The following is a 22,789-nucleotide window of genomic DNA, read 5'->3' on the forward strand; positions in this document are numbered from 1 at the left end:
CACATTATTTTGAAGGGTATTTACAAGAAACAGTGACAGCAGTATCAGCCTGTGTCAGAATACATACAGTTTCCATTTTCTGTTAGAATTCCCAGCTTTCAAATTACAGTTTTCCAAGAGCTATATTGTTGACAATGCAACAGGGGTCACTGTGTTCTACATTTAACATATGTGTGTTTTATTTTTAATAACTGAATTGCCAAAAAAAAAAAAGTGTTTGCAAACTCTGATCTTAAAACTACAAAAGATCTTGGTAATGCTTTTTCCTTCCCTGCATTTAATTTAAAGCTGCTATGCTAGTCTGGTGGATGCTCATTATGTCTGTGGGAATGCTTCTTTGTATTTCACCCATTTTTCTTTGTGATAAGTTCCAACTACTCAGTTGTAGCAGATGCACCTTCATTGAATTTCTTCTACATATATTTTGCTACTTTTCCCAGTAGACAGTTTATCCGTTATCCAAATTGGGTTTGTGTCTTTCATTCTATTAGGATTATCAAGGATTTGCTGTAGTCTTTTAAAAAATATCTTGACTGTTGTGCTTTTATCCAAATTATGGATTGACTTGTACTTTTTTACATACCTCCAGTAAATCTCTTGTGTATCATCAAGTATGCCTTTTCAAGTAAGGATCAGTAATACATAAAAAGTTGTATTTTTCAGGTGTTTAAAGGGATCATGGAAACATCTGGGCGGATAGATATCTTTTGTGAATCTTGATCTATTGCTATAATTCATGTAATTCCTTTAGTGTCTTCCCAGAATCAGAATTGCAGATTTTTCAGAGTGGAAGGAGCCATTTGATTGAAACATAATTCAGAGAATTCATATGCACTAGAAAAAAATGTCTTTTTACCAGTAGTCATGACTTTTATCTGTTTTAAACCTGATCTTTCAGCTGATCCTGATTAGCAGTTACCTTGTTGAAGAAAGAGTCAAAATTAACATTAACACCATTCTGGCAATCTTCTTAAAAAGCCTATGGACTTTTTGAGACTTAAACTCTGATTACAGTTTCTCAGTGCCTTGCTGGAGTCTTCTGTAGGGCTTGTGTCACTGCCAGAATTATGAATGATCATTAGGGATACAGATTGAATTTTAGTTGTGTAAATGGGCAACAGTCTGGAATGTAACCATCTTTTAACAAAAGTTTATAAATGTTACTCAATGGATCAATTTTTTAAAATTAATGTAATTTAAACAAAATGGAGTTACAGCAGAATAACCTCACTGACCATCCCCCCCCCCCAAAAAAAAAAAAAAAAGCAGATACTATCTTAAGCTGTAAAATAAACCATAATATTCAACAATAGTAGTAGAGAAGCTGGTAAATTTTTTCCCCTGAATACTGACGTCTGAAATAAAGGGCCTGTGTTTACCTTACATTTTACTGCTTTTTTGTTTTTGCAGAAGGTCTTACTGTTTAAACAGGAAGTATTGTTTTATCATAACTTTTAAAATCATGATCATTTTTAGTAGAGAAAAATTATATTATTTCAAGTATTTTTGTCTTGATGTTGAAAGAAGAATGGATAGTTTGAAAAACCGTTCCCTAGTGATTTGTCCTAGGCGGTATTTATCAAATGTTTGACACGTTACAAAATAAGTCCAGAGGTACTGTATTCATTGAGGAGCCTGTTTAAAGCAGTATGTTGAAAGAGTATAGTTTTGTATGCCTACCCTAAGAAAATAAGATAATAGTAAGACAATTATAGTAATGTTTTCTCCGTCTTCTTGGGGAATTGACTGCAAAACAGTTTGCTAATAACAGAGAAGATTTTGGAAATATTCTATAATTTTGCATCTTCCAGAGAGAGAATTTAATGATAATGGATATGTTATCTGTAGCCTAGAAACACCTACTTTCCATACTAGGGCTATCAGCAAGTACTCAATAATGAAGTCCTACCTGGCACTGAAGAGATGGGGAATATTAAAGACAGTAGCAGAAAATAAAGAACAGAAGAGGCTAAAAAATATTCATTTTAGGAATAAAATAGTTTTTGTTTTGTTTTGCTCTGGAAAAAAGTTTTTATGCGTGGTTTCTTCTGCAGTTCACAAGCATAAAGTTAAGCCCGAGGGAGATACAGATAATCCATAATACTAGCTAGAAAAAGTGGGAAACATATTTTGAAAAACGTAGCTTGTGGCTTGAATAAAAATGCTTACACCTAGTTGATCTGTATATAAGGCCTCAGGCAATTTTCTTAATGGATTTTTTGTGGGTCTGTATGGAAAAAAATCCAGCTGTTTAGTATCATCCAAAACAAAAATAGGCACTTCATGATTAATGAAAGCTACAAGAAAGATTTTCCAGGGATTGTGAAACCATGTTCCTTTTACAGTTAAATCCATTGTATCTGCCAGGTATTATCAAAGAATAGAAGATTTATTTAAATTGCTAAAACTAGGACAAAATAGAATATTTATACAGAATGGTATATGTGTTGAATATGTTCTGAAGTCCCAGCTTGGGGGGCTGGAGCTGAGGAAGACTGCATCAGGGGATTTAGTTGCATATCCAGATGAGCTTTGTTCTGTGTTGAAGCTGTGAGACCCATGGCTCAGCATTGCTATTTCTTGTAAGTAAAGCATACCCGTAGCTCCTTTTATCTTTGGATAGCCTAGTTTATACTTATATGTCTTATGGTTCCTAGCAAATGTCAAGACTTGTCAGAAGCTTTTGCTATCTAAGCCTTTAGAGATCTATCAGACCAGGCAAACAAGCAAAGAAAATAAATATTTTTTGCTCCCAGGGAATGGGACATCAAGGTATGTGGGATTTGGTCGCCTAGGCATTGACATTTGAGATGTAGGAGGGCAGCTGCAACATCTGTCTCAGTCCTTAGTGCAGACTGATGTATTTTTCAAAAGGTAGATCAGCTATCCCACAGCATCTTCAGTGACACCAGAGACATTTTGAGTTACCTACATGGCATGCAAGTGTCACTGTAGGTCCTGGCGGTACCCTGCAAAGCCTCCCTAGGTCTGTAACAAGAGCTTAGAAAGCTGACAGGCTCCTAGGTACTCATAGGTAACACAGGGTGGAAGATAAATTATTAGACAGGCAAAGGAGGTTGAATAAAGGCAAAGACAGCAGTGTCTCAATAAATAAAAAATCTTGGTTAGCTGCCAGACTGATACATGATCACATTAGTTTATAGGCACAAACTCAGCAGTGTGTGATAAACTGCAGTTGAGAATCTTTAGAGTAGACACATTTTTAAACCAAGGAATTAGCTTTACTAGGCTATCTTGCTGGCTTTAAATTTCGGGTGAATATAACACTTTCTGATTAAAGCTAAATAATGCATAATATTATAGGCTTTTATGGGGTAAGGGAAGACTTTAAGAGGAAGATTCAGGGAAAGGAGGAAGGCATTTGAATGAAGTGAAGGTAGTTGAGAAAGTCAGATTGGTGATGCTGAAAGAACTACGGCAGTGGTAAGGCTTGGAATAAACTTCGTTTTTAAATATGAAGAAACACTTGAATAAACCCTACATGAAATTTGATTTAAAAGATGAAGGGGAACAAATTAACTGATTCAAAAGTGTGAGATGGTCCAACTCATGTAAGGATAGAAAATATTAAAGCGCAGTAGATGCTTTGATTTTTAGCTATTGTGGCTAGAAATGTAATGCTATGTTTTATTGGTATTATAACTGCATATATGATAAAATACAAACCATTTAATAAGTTTTCTGGAAAGACAAAATCTAAAATTACAACCCCTTTTTCTTAGTTCATATGAACAAAATGTTGCTTAATAGCTTTGCAAAGGCAGGTTTTTTTCCGTAGCCAGTGAATCATGAATTATTCCATAGCATTGATTCTGTTACTCCCAGTGGGTGGCAATTTTCCCATTTGCAGTAGTTCCAAACATTGTGTTTCCCTTAGTGGCAGAAAAATTGCGTGATGAATCTGTTTCGTATTAAGTTTGTGATAATTTTAGTTACAATATACTCTTCATACAAATGGAGCAAAGTTAGTTGCTTTGTCTCATGCTTTAAAGTAAGAATACATTTTTTGATAGTCAGACTAAGGTTTCTTTGATAGTTTAGTTATTGTTATGCCACCCTATTAAACCTAACTTCCTATTAAAAGTGTCTTATTACTCATGGTGGACAAAAAAATGCTCGGATTCTGAGGATTTGTACTGCATGTGAAATCTGTGTTTAGGAACAAGACACATTTCCAAACCTTTGTTTGGCTTTTGACCAAGAAATTAGGGAGGAAACTCTGGTTATCTAAATTACTTTTTAACCTTGTCTTCCGGGAGTGTGTAAATAATTTTAATTGGCATAACCAGAGATTATCCATGTAAAAGGAAGTAAAAGGTTGGGAATAGATAATGAGAAGGAAATCAAATTTAATTTTTTAGGTATCCTGGAGCTCATCCTACAGAAATTAGTCTTTGTAATTACTGAATTATGGAAGCTATACAAAAAAATAACACTCATGGGAAAAACTCATTCTTTATGACCAAATTAGCCACTTAATTCTTCTTTTTTTGTGCTACCTGACAGGAGGAGAATAACTGAAAATGTCCACCCCATGTACTCTGGGAATCACTCACATTAGCATAAGTGATACCTTCATTCTTAGCTGAGTGAATGTCAATGAGCCATAAGAGAATTTTAAGGGTCTGGACCGGCTCCCACTGAAATAAGAGCCCAAGTTCTGTGTACTGCAGAAGTACAGAGTCAATCAGAAGGAAAAAAAGAAAAAAAAAAAGGAAGCATGACTTTGTTTTACAATTGTTGTTCTTTGTGCTTTATCCTTCTTTGCTACCTATACAAAGATAAAGTTAAATGTCTTGTATCTGTAATTTCTTTTAGGCAAGAAAGTTCAACACAGCACAGTGAGATGTTGTGTTTCTTCTTTTCGGCATACTTTTATAATGGTAAATCGTTTGCTGTGTTGGATAAGTACGCGGAACCTTTTTCCCTCAGCCCTGCAAATAGCATAGAAATGTAACCATGGAAAGCTTTGGTACATCCTTTCAGTACCACAAGGTTGCTGCCTAGTGGGAAGGTTTTTCAGCATATATGAAATTCTGTTTTGTATTACAGGTACAGGTATTTATAATTTAGTTTTACATTTTACAGCTACAGAAATTAACTGTTAAATAATTATACTGAGAACTCACGGACATGTCTGGAAGTTCCTAAATGAGGTGATAAATATGCCCTATTTCCCATCCCTTTATTTGTGCAAAAGATCTAAGATGGTTTTGGACAAAAGTTTAGTAGAGGAGTTATGTTACACAATGTGAATAGAAGTCTCAGAATGAGGCATTGTTTTCTGGCTCTGTTTATTACATTCTTTGATCTCTTCTTTTAATGATAGGTAAGTTGGAATTTTGATGACCTGTAAAATACTCAGGATGTCATTGTTAACTCATGTGCCATTGACCAATGAACTGTTTCTGCTTGATGGGGTCATTATTAACTAGAAGCTGGGTGTAAACTGCAAAACAATGGAACTGTCTTTTCCAAGCCAGTGTTGCACAGATGTAATCCATATGGAAACTATCAGGTTATTCCTGGTTGTGACATTCATGTTAAATTTTTTTTCCCACAGAATACATTTGTTTTGGTGGTGTCTAGAACAGACCTCTTGTTTTCACTGCAGTTTATTAATTTCAATATTAGATTAAAATGTAAAGTCTGTAAGCCAAATTCTTACTGCAGATTAATGATGATACAAGTAAGAACAGTGTCTGTCCAATAAATTTCAACAGTTTTACTTGAGACAAAAAATAGATTAACTGAATGGAGACTACAGTTTTAAATATATATGGAGTTTTGTTTTAAAACTGAATTATGTTCAATTAAATGATCATTGTAAGAAAACTGTGAGGTATACTGTAGAGCTGAAATGAGCAATGAAGCTGAGGAGATGACAGAGATCTTCAAGTATTTATGGAGGTAGAAGCTAGCATACATCAACTATCATTATAGCTCTCTCTTGTGTAATCACTGTATTTTAGGTGGGAAAATAGGACTTGTTATACTCGTGGTCCTGTTGATGAGGACATTTGCTCTCTCTTACGTGGGAAATCTTATGGATAATGAAACATGGTTTCTTTCCCTGTGCCACTCAGGGTTTTGAGAAAAGCATTTCAGCCCTTGGTGGGCAACGGGGAGCATTTGAGCTTGCTGAGTGGCAGACGTGGACTCCTGGCATGAAAGCACTGGGAAGTGACTGAATGTTAGTTTTGCACTATATCCCCAGATGAAATATTTCTCACGTTTCCAGCTGAAGCTCTTTTCTCTTCATGTGTTTTTTTAATTTTCTATTTCCTGCCCGTATTTTGAACTCTAATCATGTGGCAAATGTTATATTTATGAGGACATGAAGGAGGGGTTAAATATTATTTTCTGGAGAAACTATTCTATATATTTAAATGTTTTTCTTTTTTCCCATCAGGGAATTCCTGGAATCCCTGGAAATCAAGGAGCAAAAGGACAAAAGGTATTATTAACAGTTCAAAACACTGTTAAAACCTGTGCCTATGTATATCCATTCCAAAATAAGGGTTTAGTCTGTGCTCTGAGGAGAGTTTTCATAGTGGAGGTTTAGGACATCAAATCATGCTGCAAGTGAATGGATACATGCTCCAAATTCTTTGTGGCATATTTGAAAGTGTCTCATTAAGTTTTATTTCAACTATTCCAGAAGGAATGAATAATTTAAAAGTAACAAAGTTAATTTCATAATACTTTGAGAAATAATCCTAACTTAATAAATCTCATAATCAAAGAATATTTAACAAATTTAACTATACATACATTAATCACATAATTTTTCTCTTTATGTAAAAAATATAGGGTGAAATTGGACCACCAGGTCAACCGGGAGCAAAAGGGTCACCAGGGGATACTGTAAGTTTGTGAAATGGTGTTATTATGAACAAATAATTCTGATGCTGTCATTCTCTACTTGTAATAAGCAAACAAGCAATGACAGATACAGTAGCAGTTTTCAGGTTGGCAAATATGATCAGACTAAGTCTAATCTCTGAATTTCCCCCAAAATATTATATCCCAACTTTTCTTTTAAAATTGATTTCCTGACTGTACTTTTGATAAACAAATCCAGGAAACACATTTAAATTAAATTTACCTTCTGAAATAATTAACTTTGAATTAACTTTGAAAGTACTCAAATAAATTTATTTTGAAAGTTAAGACCGACTTAAATATAGTCGTAGAGTGCAGTGGACTTCTGAAGATTAATTTCAGGATGCTTTTGTGGTAGCGCTCCTTTGACGGAGACTCTGAGAAGAGCTGAGATCACTGAATAACCAAAATGCTTTAAGAGAGATTTTTATTTTGTAATGTAGGAAACTGAAAATAATTAATTCTTTTTGGACAGTCTAGCTTACCATGCCTTTGTTACTGTCTTAGTAAAGTGATTTCTGTGTGCTTTATAATCCTTCAGAAATCACAGGAGTAACTTACTGGTCTGCAAGTTGGTGCAAGTATTTCTAGACTTTAAAAAATAGAAATTTTAAAGGCAAAAGGGACAGCTGCTTAAAACTACTTAGAGATCTTTCATTAATTAGTAGGAATTTCATCATTGGTTGAACATATGCGGCCTTAAAAATAATTATCTTTTCTATTGAAAAGTTCAACAGTATTTACATGGTTCCATTATTAATCATCCTCACTGTGAACATGTTTTTTTGCAGTTTTTGTTTTGTGCTTGAGATATTTTCTCATCTTTGCTGATATATTTTCTCTTCTTTGCTAACTAAAATGCTTCTGACATTCCTGAGAGATACATGACTTAGCATCATAAATAAGATGTTTGCTGTGACTTTTTAATTACTTAAAGAACCTATTTTTGACCTTAAGCAGATCAATATAGACTATTACTGCCAGAATGAAGTAAATACTCTAGAGAATTAAGAACAGAATTAAGACTGATGCTATTATCTCTATGGACAACGGAACACTAAATGACTAAAAAGTTTAAACCTTCTAAGAAATTTGTTGTTTATTCTTGGTGTATATAGCCACATGGTAGTATAAGAGATTTTATGCTGTTGTATTAAGGCTACAGAATTAGTAACACTTGTCAGGGAAAAATTAGCTAACACTTCTTGATTTGTAGCTGAATGGCATATGCAAATGTTTTAATGTGTGACAACAATGGGAAGAAAATCACTTGCTTTTTTCTTGCCTTGTTACCTATTCACTATATGTTGTGCATGTATCGGGCTTGTCCATAGCCAGTCCAAATAGAAGAAACTTCAGTTTCTCAGGAAGCCAAGAAAGCAGTTATTTATTTCTTTATGAAAATATTTAATTGGGAAATTTCAGCATTTCTATAGTGTTATTACGGGGACAAATGTGATTACTGTAAATATGAAAACTGTAAGATATTGCTTAAATTCTTTAGCTTGAACAATGCATTTGCAGATAAATAATCACTGAGTCCAACTCCGTGATACTGATTTTCATAACAGTAGTGATCAGTTTTCTAATATCTAAACTGAGACGATGTATCAGATTCTTATAAATGCTTTGATAGCATTGCTTTGATAAAGAGACTAACATATAGACGCTTTTTACAAAAATTAATCTGAGAGCAATAATTCTCTTGCTAACTAATTCTGTCTGAAATGGGTAAAAGGAAGTGGTAAATGAAATTATCTGGACAACACTGAGGGATTTGAATAGCAGCAAGAAGCAAATGCTCTGGATAGAGCTTCGGAAAACTCATTAGAAATAAGCAGATGGCATTCATGAAATGGAAGAAGAGACTGAGAAGCTTAGATAGTGATGCCTGCACTGTAGGTACGAATGGCACTTACCATTTTATTCCTAAATAGAGAAGCTGTGGTTAGAAGTCACAGTATCCCTTTTATCAGCAGCAAAAGACAAGGCTATGGCAAATGTAAGTTTTTAGCCTGGTGGCATATTGGGAGTGTGAAAATTGTGGGTGAAAGCTGTGAACTGTTCTCTCTGCTGCCCTTGTTGTTACATTAAGCCACTTGATATTTTGGCAACAGGTGAGAGAACATTAGCAGATTGTATTGTTCAGTTTCATAACTTCTCTTTCTCTCAATTTATCTACCCCATGTCTTTTCAAGGGCTTTACCTATGAAAATGCTTCATCGGTAGTGAACTTCCTCTTGATATCCAGCCATCAGGCTAGATTTCATCCATTCCAAAAGACAAACGGGTTTCAGATGCCATTTTGTAGTGTTAGAAGTAGAATAAAGGGAGATGGCTCATTCTGAACTTACAGAAATACATACTTATATCTGCAAGGTGAAATACAGGAGATTCAGTGGCTCTCTAAAAGGGGCTTTATGTTCATTCCTCAGTCATTAGCCTTCTGTCACACTGCTAAGACCATCTTACTGTTGGTATCTACCTTTCATTGCAGGGCAGGAATAATCTTTCCAGGGACCTTTCTTTTCTGCTTTCAGTGACTCCAGTGATGTTTACCCAGGTGTCCCGGTTTGAAGTAAAACCGAACCAATTTTCTGTTCTGTAACTTTACATCCTAGCTAGGCCTCTTCTAACTCTCTGAAATTAACAGCATATTGTGGAGAAAACTGCTCGTTCTCAGAATGATAAGACCAATGTTTGTGCTCCATGCCAAGGAATGGTATGCAGGGAGGCCCTTGCTTATACTTATTGCTATAACAGCCAAGGTCAGCCAATTTCGTTATTTGCCCCCTTAGAGGGTTGGAAACGGAAAAACGTAGAGGGGTCACATCGGTGGGGAGGAGCGGACAGGACAGGTGACCCAAACCTGACCAACTAGGGTATTCCATCCCATCTGCCCCATGCTCAGTATAAAAGCTGAGGGATCAAAGGGTCAGCCCGCTTCCTGCGATGGCCGACGTCCAGAGAGGACTCTGTCTGTTCATCTGTCTTTGATCCCAATCCGTGTGTTCCTGACTCCAGAGCTGGAATCCAGTTCCCATTCATCACTGAGTTCAGTCTGGGTTCCCCAGTGCCTGCCGGTGATGTGACTGTCATCCTGGGAGCTTGATACGGTTTTGTATATATTGTATCTATTTCATTATTTTTCTTTTTCTTTGTTTTGTTTTATTTTAATATTAATTCTTCATTAAAGTAGTTTAGTTCATTCTAAACTTCTGAATCTCCTTATCTCTTTCTCTTCCTCTCTCCTCTCTTGGTGGGGGGAAGGGGAGGGAAGGGCCATCTGTCGGTCTGGTTTTGGTAAATTCGGCCGAAACCATGACACCAGGTTGTTGTGGTATCTTGTGCCTCATTTTGGTGGGTGACAGGAACCTCCAAGAAAGAGGATTCCAAGGATCTCAGGGTGGACCTTTTGTTCCTCTGTCTTTTTTTTGCTGCATCTCTCTAAAATCCTAGTTAAGCTTACCATCTTCTGGAGTACATAAGGGCAGACCTGATACAAAACTATTTGGGGCTTACATCCCACTGCATCATTCCCCATTCTAAAGAGAATCCTTGTTTGGGTAGAAGTCAGCAACACATATGTCTGACCATCTTGGTCCATGAAGTCTTGCACAACTATGTGTTGCTGCATGCCAAATTGACCCTTGGAGCATGAAGGTAACTAGTAGCGTAAGGGTCATTTATATCCTAGCGCTGGAATGCTCCTCAGGATATGGCACTTCTCTGCCCAGATTGTTACTGGTGCATGTTTCCCTCCTAAGACAGAAAGGGTACCCAAAACCAGGAGTCGTCTTTCCTCCAGAGAAAAAGAGAATACACATTCATGTACTGGAATTCAGAGCTTTAGGAAGAGTTTGTTTATGGGGAGCCCAGGTTAAGGGCTCACTATAAGCAAATAGTGACTGAAAACATGATTATTTCCATCCCCAGGCAAAGTAATAGAAGGGTTTTTCTTTTCTGGGAAGATACTGCAATTGATTTGTCAGATATCTCAGTCACATACGAGTCTTGAACATCATGTCAGACACTCTTATTCCCTGTAGAGTATTGAATCCGGAGTGGGAAATCTGTTCTCGATGTCATTTTCATGAATGGAGTTTTCCAAAATTTTGTCTCTTTTGCTTTCAACTGGAAATACAGTCTGCTTTTCTTTAGAGTTCTACGCTTTTGGAGTTGAAGTCATGGAGAGAGATAATGCTTTATTACTTTTCCGTTGCTGTCTAAGGATCACTAAAAGATGAATTCAGATGCAGTTAACCAGATTTTGCCTACATCTAGCCAGCTAAGATGGTTTTGGTTTGTGGATTTTCTGAGCTAGGTGATAAGGAGTCCCATGCTCTTCTCATACCCAGCAGAGTTGGCAATAAAGGATTTACAGAAGATTGTATGCTCCAGTTACAATACATTTGGATGCTGGATGCTTCTTTATTTCTAGAAAGAGCCTCTTCTCCAATTACTCCTGCTAATAAGAGCAATATATGCCTGCCTGGCTAAACAGACCATGTACTTGGCCTAAGGATTATCTAAATCTGAGTCCTCTCTATCCTTGCTATTTTTTATTATATCTTAGTGTTGAAGTTTTGATTACATGCATCGGCTCAGTTAAAGTCCTTTCGGTATCTCTAACACCCACTGCCCTCTCCCTGAAAGCATGTCTGGGTTTTTTTCTGCCTGAAATTTATTGGGGTTTTGTAATTTTATATGGGACTATTTGCTTGACTATTTGGTGAGAAGGCCTTTAATTTAATAGAATGTTACGTCAATTGTGGGAAGACTTTATGTTTTTCACTGGCCATTTATTCTCTATTTTTCTGTGAAGATCACCTTTTCTCTCCAATCAGAAGGTGGGTGAACTTCAGATGCTTAAGTCTGAGTAGTAGTCTATAGTAGTCTAACTTTACTTTTCAGAGAGAATATATTTGCAGACCCCTCCCAAGTTTCTATTTGGTCTTGCATCTGAGTTGCGTTTAAAACAGGTGCTAGATTTCATTTGTAATCAGTCAGGTTGTTCAGACCTCCAAAGGGAGGAATGGTCACAGACAGTCCTGTATGTCAAGGCTTGCTCTGTGTCTGTCCAGTAATGTATGTCTATCCCATCACAAGTAAACCTCACCATGTTTGAGGTGTTTTTTTGGTTTTGATTGTGCATTTGTCAGAATGATGCTGACATCATCGATTCGACAAAGGACTCTTAAATCTTTAGTGTGCTGGGATTGTGCTGAGTACTGCTTAGTCATGTGGAATCCAAATGGATATGTGGATTATGTCTTGAAGAAGCTGAGGAGGTTCTTAAACTGTAAATAGACTTTTCAAAGTTGTACAGTCCACAGATCTCATGTTCTTTCCTATTTCTTTTCTTAATTTTTCACTTTGTTTCATTTTTTTTCATCAAAGAAAATTCCAAAGAGCTAAGGGTATGGTTTGTTCTTTCTCCTATATCTCTGTAGATAACCACAGACAAAGCAGAGAGCACTGAACTTGCTCTCTGAATAATGCTAGGTTTAAAAACACTTGTTGACTCTGGTTTCCAGATAACTAAGATTATATATAAGCATATAAATGTCTGTAAATGTATTGAACAGCTCATTTCTTCTTCCATTCTTCCAATTCCTTAATAAAATATCTCACCTATCAGAACCAATGCAGTCCTGGTTGGAGAGAAAGATTGAAATCAGTTTTGGGTTTTACAAATTCTGGGCTACTCTGTCACTCAATACATTCAGAATTTCCTGCACAATATACAGCTGCATCCATCCAGCAGCTTTTCCTTTTCTGACTCTACTGCAGGCATGATCACTACATTACAGCTGTCAGAAGCCCTTTTGTATAAAGTGAGAAATTAACAGTGGTTAATTTTCTTTTCATAACTCAAAGGACTTTTTCAGTCACGTAAAGATTATCTCTGGAAAGGGTAAATTTCCTTGACAACCAGTTATTGCAGTTGCTTGGATCAAATTTGGATGAAACATTGCCTGAACTGGAAGTTCAAATGTCCCTACTCCTCATTAACACCTGTGCATTTGGTCTCTCACCTGTGTCTTTAATCACTTTTATTGCCTACTCCTGGAAATTTTTTCTCCATTTCTTTCCAAGCAAAGTTGAACAAAATGCCGGAAGGAAGGCTGTATCATCATTAGCTATAATAAAGCCTTGTGGGATTCCAAAGTGTACGTATTTATTCACGTAACTCACCTACCATGTTTTCTTCTAATTTCATTTAGATAAATAACATCTGGTTCTTAATACACTTGAAAATAGTTTATTCATGCTTCCTGTCAACTCATTTAATATATCTTTTGTCACCTGATAAAATAAGTAGGAAATTGATGCATGGAATATTTCAATACATTACATGGCATTAGGGAATTTCAACCAGAAAAGATAGTGGGATTTTCCTTGTATTAGTCATGCTGAATATGCTTGTTCCAGAAGAAACAGATGGAAAGCTTGTGAATGGTCTATTAATACCTTGGGAAAGTTCTTTGGTAACAAGCTCTTCTTCAGTAATAACTATCCCTATTAAATTGCCAATGTCAGTAATTTATTAATTTATCTGCCACATAAATAGTGTCAGCTCTGGAAAATGGGGGGGGGAGGGGTAATACTGTATTTTATGTCCTTGAATTGTTCTTTATTTTTATTGAGGACATGCTCTTCTCTTTTAATTTTACATGCCATAGTTTTCAGATTATGTTCTCAAGCTTTTCCTATGTTGCATCTGAAAGTTTTCTTCTTGCAGCGTACTGATTTCATGTAGTTGTCTTCCTGTAATTTTTTAAATGGTATATGTTAAATATGGCCTAGTAACAAAAACGCAAGAAAGCAAGCCAGGACAACTGGGTTTTATTTCTCCCTTTCTTGCAGATGTATGCCTGACCTTTAGTTATACTAAACTTATTTTCCGATTTGCTTTCGCTGGTATTATGTTTGCATGTCAATGTGGATATATACGCATATCCGATTTAATAAAAAGGAAGCTATTCTGTACACATAGTATTTCCACTTGGTATGATATGAGATAAATGAGGGACATCTGTGATGAACATTTACCACTTCTGTAATCCAAGGACTGGTGTGGGCATAAACTAGAAGTGATCTAGCCTGGAGTTGGTAGAGGGTAGGCTCTCAGCGTGTTACATGACTTGAAACACAGGGCTACACTGAGCTGACGGTTTGAAAGGAGCCAGAAATCCCCCAGTCACATTTCTCATCCCTTCCCACTATCCCTCCCCAAACTTGCACTTTCTGTTCTCTACTGATTAAAATGCTAGTAACGAGCACAGAACAGGAATCTGGGAAGAAAATAATAACCTCACAACGGTTTTTGGAAAAGGATGGTAGCTTTCAAGGAATGCAAAAAGATCACACAATGAAGAGAGCTGTATTTCAGAAGTGAGGAGGTCAATGGATAACATGAAATTTGATTTAAAACAGCCAGATTGTATTAAGCCTTACAGTGAAATGAAAATTAATAAACCTTATTTTTACGTAAAAACCTTAATTTTACGTAAAGAAAAAGTGAAGAAGCAGGCCTGATGTACAAGTGAGTTAAGACAGTTAATATAATCGAAGTGGGGTTCCAAAGCCAAATTAATATTTTCTTACACTTGCTGTAACAAAGCTGGTGCTGAACATTCACCATAAGCAAATGGTTAATGGGAATACACTGTCTCTTACTTTGAGTGGAAGCAGACCTCAGAATCTTCACTCCAGCCGGAGAGGAATTGTTGATTTCTGTTCCAAAATTATGAAAGAAATGGCACAGGGTATAGTAAACCTTTATTTACCAAATAATAGATTATACTAGTTTAACTACATCATCTTTGATAAGATGACTGATTTTCTATACAAGTAAGAACAAGCAGATCTAATCTTCAAAGTTCAGGAAAGTGTTGGAAATTATTTGATGTCTGATACTATTAGTTATTTTAGAGAAATTGAAGTTTAATAGAATAATTTTCATGTGCAATTGACTGAACGGGAAAAGTCTGAGACTGAGGAAAATTGGCAGCAAAGTTACTCAAGTTTTAGTCTTGTGATTGATACCATTTATTTGTATTCACAGACCTGTGTCTGTGGCCTACAGAACAAGTTGCTATGTTTACTAATGGAAGGTTTTGGTGACCAGTACTTTCTTACAACACAGCAGGAAAGAAACCTGAGTTAATCCGTGCTGCCTCTGTTAACAGTAAAGCACAGGTGAAATACTAAAAAATTTATTAAATGCTGAAAACCCTGGCTACAAAGAATGACTTCTTATTCCAAATACTCTGATTTTTTGCAATTTTTTAATTTTTGCAAAAACAAAACCATCCTTTTAGTGAAGAAAGATTATATTTTTGGCAAAATGATGAGTTACAATCTGTGTAACAAATAACTGTAGACATATATTTATTTTTGATCACATGTAACTTTTGAAGGAGGTCTGAGATAATGTCATGGAACTGAATAATTCCTAACCATTAATACTAAATGGAAGGTGGTTGGTTTTATCTATATGAAAGCAAAGATTAAATAACAATAATAACAGTTTTTGAAAATACTATAAATTAGAATAATTGATAAAAATCTCTGACAAGTTTGATTTTCAGGCCTTATTTAATTGTTTGACTTTCTGTGTTATTATGCTTTTATGCTATGTCTTAAGTACAGTCTTACAGCAGATCATATTTCAGAGTATATATGCAAGCCCAAATAAAACAATAACAATGTATTGTTTTTATTGACGCATGCAGTTCTAGAGTCAAAGGGAAGTGAGATGAAGTGATGAGAGAGACATATATTAACACCAGATGTGCAAAATACTATAAATAGGAATTCCTGCCAGGAAATTATGATTTTAAAAAAAGATTTCTTTTCTAATGTATACTTGAGAGTAGCTTCAAACAGAAATTAAGACAGCCATTTGATGATTTAACACCCTTTAGCTCTTATTTTATGTATGGAACAAAGACAGCTAAACATGCCTTTATCAACACGTTTCCGTGAGAGGAGTCCAAGGGACTGTTTTGGCAATTCTCTGGCTTTGTACATGTGTTGAGGTGTCATGGCCTGAAATGGCAAAAGTCACTGAGTTCTTGAATGAACAGTTCAGTCCTGAAGATCCTGCAGAAGATGCAAAGGTCTGGCCCCAAAGTTGGCTGCTCCCGATAAATCTCCACGAAGTTTGCAAAAGGAAACGCAACCATTTGGCATGGCAACCGTTGGGGGACACAATCAGAAAGAAAGAGTTAAAAAATGCCACATATACTCTTGCTGGTTTTGGGAACACTGAATGGAAACTAAGAAACTCTCGTGTCACTTTCAATTATGGCTAAGGACATATTAAAAATATGTTAAAGATGAGATCATGCAGGCGGGGTTTTGAGTTGCAGAGTTTTTTCTCTCAGGAGTGTTTCATGACAGCGCTTTTTTCCTGCATGTTTTTTTTCCATTGAGCAGTAGCCCTTTCTTAGGCCATAGAAGGTGTAAATAATCCACTCTGCTGTAATCAGAGCTACAACCTGCATAGTAATATGATGAAAGATATTATATTTCCATCCTGTTTGTTTCACTATAGAAATATAATACTGATAATACTAATACACTGTACTGAATCCATTAGCTTATTACAGAAATGTCTCTGCCTTTTTCACAAATAAATAGGGCTTGATGGGACCAGAAGGCTCATTTGGTCTACCTGGAGCTCCTGGGCCTAAGGTAAGTGTTTGTGTTGATTTGCCTGTGACTGACAAATTACTGCTTTATAGATGAGAAAATATCAGGATTTTGCAACTAATCTTTTGATATGTTGAATATTAGTGAGTTAGCTGTATGATTTTTGCAATGTTACCTTGTATGATAGTTCAGTCTCGAGAGAGCTTAATATAGCTCAGTAAATGGTGCCTGTCATCCCATGAGGTTTGGAACAATTGCAGACATGGTCATGAGACTTTGTTTCAGCTTCACAGTCCTGGAAAATGTTCTGCAATGCTGGGAGCCAGATAATTCTCAGTATATATGAGAACTCTCTGCCCATGTTACATTTATTTATATTTTAGTTGTGTTAAATAACATTACATGCTGCTTTTTCCACCCAAGGAGCCAAATTTATTTCAGATGTAACTTTATTGATTGCACTGCAGCTACAGCAAGAATTAATTTGACCCATGCTCTCGGAAACTAAAACAGATACTATAAATTCAGATCTGTTAGTGTAACCTTTTAATTTAATCCAAGATGAATTTTGGCCAGTAAGCACTGAATTGTATGTCCTACAGAATATTTAGGAGCATAGAATCCATTTTCCAAACTTCATGTTTATATTTAGATCCATTTCCACCCATACATTATTTTATATCCAAAAGTACATATGTATTTATTTAAAATTGTATATTGAAGGTAGCATTTTTTAAAGTGGTTAATGTTTTCTATGGTCAAGTAGATTGAACACCTTTGAAATGACTAATTAGCTTTATTTTAATTGGTGAAAAATGCTTTTGTTTTATATATTTATCTCATTCAGAATATAAACTGATTCTTACAAAATCATTCTTAATAAGCTTATTCTTACAAAAGAACATCATGAAGTAATCAATAATTCTTAGATTTTAATGAAAATCCTCATGCCGAATATACACCTAATTCATAGACTACAGTAAAACCCAAAACATAAGTGAAAACATAAGTAAATATTTTGGCTCAGACAGGTCCGAGGATTCTCAGAGTTTTATAAAATAAGGTGGTGGAAATGTGAAGTCAGTACACACAAACGTGGTATGACTGGGCAAGGGAAATCAGGCAGGTGGGGAAGGGACAGGTGAGCAGAGGCTGGAAGATCACATTTTGTCATCAGTATCTCGTCTTTCCTGAGGGAAAGTTGAAACTTCAGGTTTCCCATAAGGGAGCAGAACTTCAGCCTTTCAGTCACTACCTGTGCCTATTTTTAAGAACCAATTTCCCAGCAGTGTCTGTTTATGTTTGCTAGTCATCCCACACGTGACAAAACGTTCTGATGTATCAGCCACACTCTTATGTTGTTATATAGGGTGATAAAGGTGAACCTGGAATACAGGGGAAACCAGGATCATCAGGAACGAAGGTAAATATGATTCTGGAAGTATTCTAGTTAAAGAAGGGTTTGATTTACTTTCCATGATTTACTGATCTTCCATGATTTTCCATGATTTCAAAATAAAATAGTAGTTAACATAAAATTGCATCAGAATCCATTTGATGGCGTATTCTTACTAGTTTTATACTAGTTTTTAGGCAATGTAGGTCAGCTGTTCATTAAGTTCAAACCTGCAAATATTGCCATTACTTCAGATAGTTTTATTTGTGTAATTTTGAAAAATCAACATCAACTCTATTAAAAGGCACTTAAAAAAGATAGATAGTGGAAAACTGAGGTTAAGAACTAGGAGTCCCTTTTGTGGCTTCTCTGTATTCAACATCCATTCGTGAATTCTCCAGTTATTTCAATCATCCTCAGTTATAAAATTGCAAAATATCACAGGTAAAGCATATCATGTGACCTTGAGAAAACATGCAATATCTATTTTTACACACTACGCTTGACTAACACAAAGCTATTGTATTACTCAGGGAGAACTAGGAGTGCCAGGTGCTCCAGGTGAACCAGGCTACCCAGGCATTCCTGGTATCCAGGGTATAAAGGTAAGTGTTTTTTCCAGTTTTACATTAACCACATTTTTAATTGGAAGTGCGTTTCTTATAAGTGATCATTACTAAAGGAAATCCTTTTTCTAAATACATCATTATTATTAAAGAACAGTTGGTATATTTTGGAAGGCCCATTCTTTAGAAAAACAACAATTTTTCATAGGGAGGAGAGAATGACCAAAATGGCGAAACTGTTAGTATAAAATGCTATGACAGGTATTAATGAAATATCCATTATGAATTATAGTAGATAATGGTATCATCCATGAGTCTATATTTACTTAATCTTATAGCAAGTGCCACATCCATAAAGTCTGTTGTACAAAGTTTTTTGTAGGGCAATTAACCCTAGGCAGCTGTGACAGATTTAACTCAATTAGCCTTAGCCATTAAGAGTTACCTGATCCAAACAAGCTGTCCAGGTTCTCTCCATATTTAGCTGAGAGAGTCTGAGCTCCTTCGGGAGTCACTAATTCACATCTCTTCCTTTCTTTGACCGTAGCTGAAGCCTAGACAGTTAGCTAAATTAAATGTTGAAATTTTAGATAGCAGAAGTTAGGTTAGATGGATCCTACTTCTACTGTACGGATGTTCTTCTTTTCAGACAAACCTATTTTATTCCTCTTGCATACTGAGTTCTCATAAAGGTCATGGCTTCAGTGATCTCATCATCTCCTGGTGCAGCCTTATATCTATCAAACACTGCTATAGATGTGCTTGTGCTGAAATTCTTCATTGCTGAAGACATGTTTTGTGAACACACTGCAAAATTTCATATTGATGTTTGACTTACCTGGATAGACATCCTTATTTTTAAAGTGTAGATATGTAGGGATTTCTGACAGTCACATGCCTTTAAAGAGTTCTGGCTTGAAGAGATTATAGGAAATATTCTTCTTTGGTATGTTTTGAAATTCAAGCACACAGCTTTTTGCATAACTTAAAGCTGTAATTGAAATTACATTAAATGCTTTTCTAGAGATTTTTCCCAGAGATTCTTCTATAATATGGCAGCATTCTACTGAAAGTCTCCTGTGTGGTTGAAATCTCTCTATTTTGTCTCAGCCAGTAAGGCAGAAGTTTTTGTTTGACTGGAAGCTGGAAAGCCCCTGGAATATTTGTTGTTTTAAAATACTGACTTATTTTTATCTTACTGTAAATCACAGTACTCATTGGAGTGTGAACTGAGTCTCTTGAGGAAAAATCAGCTGTGCTTTGTCTATAGAATAGAATTTAAGAACCTGAAAATTAGAAGTAATTGAAAATCATTACTCTTTGTGCCCTGTGGGTAACTACAAAGAACTTAACAGAGTTCTATTTTCTAGGTGATGTTTTTTCAGCAACTTTCTTCTATGTAACTCAACCAAGAAAGAGAAAGACCAAGGATTTATACTTTAAATAGGCTATTAGGCAAATTTATGTGAAAGAAACACTATGTGTTTATTTGAAACAGCTGGGGAAAAAATATTCACTGTTGTCTTCAATAACATGATTTGAGTAGAATTTCAGGGTTGAACACCTGTCCGCTGTCATGGTTCAAAAGTGGTGAAATTAGTCAAATTAGTTCCATTGCTGTAAATCAATTAATTCTAATTGTAACTGAAGCTCTGACTTGTATCCATTACATTTTTAGTCTACATTTTAATTAAGATTTCTTTATTTGGGACACTTCTAAAACAATAATATGCCATCCTGGAAATGAAATCTTTCACTGCTTTGGAAGATAACGAATACTGCTATTCTGCTATTACTTTCATTATTTTATTGTATTTTTATGAGAACATGACAAAGAATTTTTTTATAGTGAGTTTCTTTATTGACATATACAAGTATAAACCTTATTTTAATGTTATACTGTTTCTTTGGAGCAGTATAAATGATCTGATGTCATGTAACGGATAGACTTGTTTCTTTAGAATATAGTTTACTATAACAGGCTTTATCGGCAGCTATTCAAGCTAGATATTTATTCAAGCAACAAGTTGTCAAGGCGAAAAATGTTTCTATATTTGCTATCAGCCCATACTTAATACTTAAATGTAAATTTTAAATTTAAAAATGTAATAATACTTCAAAATTAATTAAATCAACACAATTAAATCAGTAAGTTAACTAAATCTTAAAATTATATTTGAACTGATTTAATAACAACTTCAAATTTGAATATATAGAAAAAAATTGTATAAAAATAAATTAAGTGTGTTTAGGTAATGTCTCTGATACTTGTGTTGGAAATCTAGCAATGTTTCCTGGGAAATACTGGAGTCTCAACCAGGGCAAAGATTCCTCCATTGCATATTCAAATTAGACATTGCAGAATAAACAGGAAACCTCATAAAAGCAAAGGAATCTCAGATAACGTGTCAGATAGAAATAAGCAGTTAGTAAAAAATGATAATGCGTCTGTGTAGTATTCCCAGTAAGGCAGAGGACTAGCTTTTGAAGGATGAAGCCCTTCATATAAAGGCATTACAGAAATAGAGTTGATTCAGGTACTTCACCACAGAAAGAAAAGTTGAAGGGTAAAGTAGCAGTAGGTTAGAAAGGTGGTGTTATATTTAAAGTTTTATGAAAATCCCATGCAGAAATATTCCACTAGACTTCAGCTTCTACTTCAGAAGGGCACAGGTTTACTGTATGTCCAGTGCTGTATTTGCCAGCCATGTATGGATGTCTTAGGTATGCTAAAGTATTTCAGATGTCAGTAGACACGTACAGGGATGCCTTGGGTTGCCTAAAGCATCTTAAATGCCTACATTTAGACAACTGAAACAAGTTCCCTGGTCAATGGAGGCTACAGAATGGCACAAATTTAGATGAGGTTATTTCAGCTAAATGAGATAATGGAATCTGAGTTCCATTTTCTAAGATAAGATATAAAAAAATTAGTCTTCCGACCAGTTTCAAAACAATGTAACACTTAGAAGAGCACATAAGGACAAAGATTTCCTGGCTTAAGTCTTTCAAAATGTACTGAAGCCCAATGAAAGAGTGTCTTGAGTAGAGTCAGTGTCACAACAATAGTTTAATTAGCTTCGTTATCACCATATATTCAATTTTAACATCTAAGGGTCATGTAAGGTACATACAAGACAGTAATACTGATTTTAAGAAGGGAGATTCTGTTAAAATTTATGGAACCTCTCTAAATTTTAAACTGAAGAATCTTTTGCAAAAGCCATTATTCATTTTATATGAATATTCTGACTTACGCAAGTCAGAATATATGTTGCTGGTTAACTGGGGTTATGAGCCATAAATATGACAAACTCTTGATTATTCAGGGAAAAAAGTACAGTTCGGGCATCTGACAGTAAAAGTGAAACCTCTTAAAACTTGAAATCAAACCAAATACTTTACATTCAAGTACAATGCAACCAAATACAGCAGGCATAAATATCCTCTTATGTTCTGGGATTTTTGATCAGGAAAATATTTGCCATGGCCCAAATCTCCTCTTTTATTACTATTTAGCATTTAAGTAAATATTCTCTTTTTCAAAAACCAAGCAAACACATTTGGCTCTTACAAGAAAACTGGCAAAACAGATCAAAAAAATTCCATCCTAATTCTTTTCTTTATTAAATGCAGTTTTGCACACCCCCTGTTGATCTGTCTTTTGTTTCACGATTTGCTGTGGTTGCTGCCCAACATTTTGATTCATGTCTGTTTAAACAGAGTCACACTGATTTAAGGGTCAGAGTTAGGGCAGGAGCCATCTCCCATAACTTTAAGTTTCCTTTTCAATCAATGAAGAGAGATAGGCATGTTCTGGGAGTAAGTCTTTTATACCTCGGCCATTAATAGCATGAAAGGTTTTTGCGAGGTGCCTGTTTCTCACCAGTGTCAGTTAAATGGTGTTCAGGCAACTTGATAAACCCACATACCTGCATACCTTTTTAAGTACCATTTGCACCATCTGATTGCAAATTGCCCCACTAATGTTTACTTACTGTGAACATTTCAAAGAAAGTCAAAAGGAGTGATTGAAAATGGAACTTTATCCTTACACAGTTTTGATTAATATTTTTTTTTCTGATTTAAAAAAATATTTTTTCTTTGGTGTGTCATTTATGACTTCTGCATTCAATGGGTTTACGCTAAGTGTTACAGAAATTATTTATACTCTCTTCTCTGTGGGTGAAGGCAAGCATACTTAGTGGTTAGCATTCAGATGAAATTTAACCCATCAGAAATACTGTCCCCCTCCCCT

General features: G+C 35.5%; 1 protein-coding gene across 2 annotated transcripts in view; it reads left to right on the forward strand.

Annotated features, from left to right (window-relative positions):
• Positions 1-22,789, forward strand: part of COL21A1 (collagen type XXI alpha 1 chain) — an 83,932-nt gene that overhangs the window by 51,348 nt on the left and 9,795 nt on the right. For both annotated transcript variants that reach the window (XM_074153465.1, XM_074153466.1), the window contains 5 exons: positions 6,434-6,478; positions 6,835-6,888; positions 16,558-16,611; positions 17,939-17,992; positions 18,499-18,570. In XM_074153465.1, coding sequence (XP_074009566.1) covers positions 6,434-6,478; positions 6,835-6,888; positions 16,558-16,611; positions 17,939-17,992; positions 18,499-18,570 — 279 coding nt within the window. The remainder of the gene's footprint in view (positions 1-6,433; positions 6,479-6,834; positions 6,889-16,557; positions 16,612-17,938; positions 17,993-18,498; positions 18,571-22,789) is intronic.

This window comes from Numenius arquata, chromosome 9 (assembly GCF_964106895.1).
Source record: "Numenius arquata chromosome 9, bNumArq3.hap1.1, whole genome shotgun sequence".
Classification (NCBI taxonomy): domain Eukaryota; kingdom Metazoa; phylum Chordata; class Aves; order Charadriiformes; family Scolopacidae; genus Numenius; species Numenius arquata.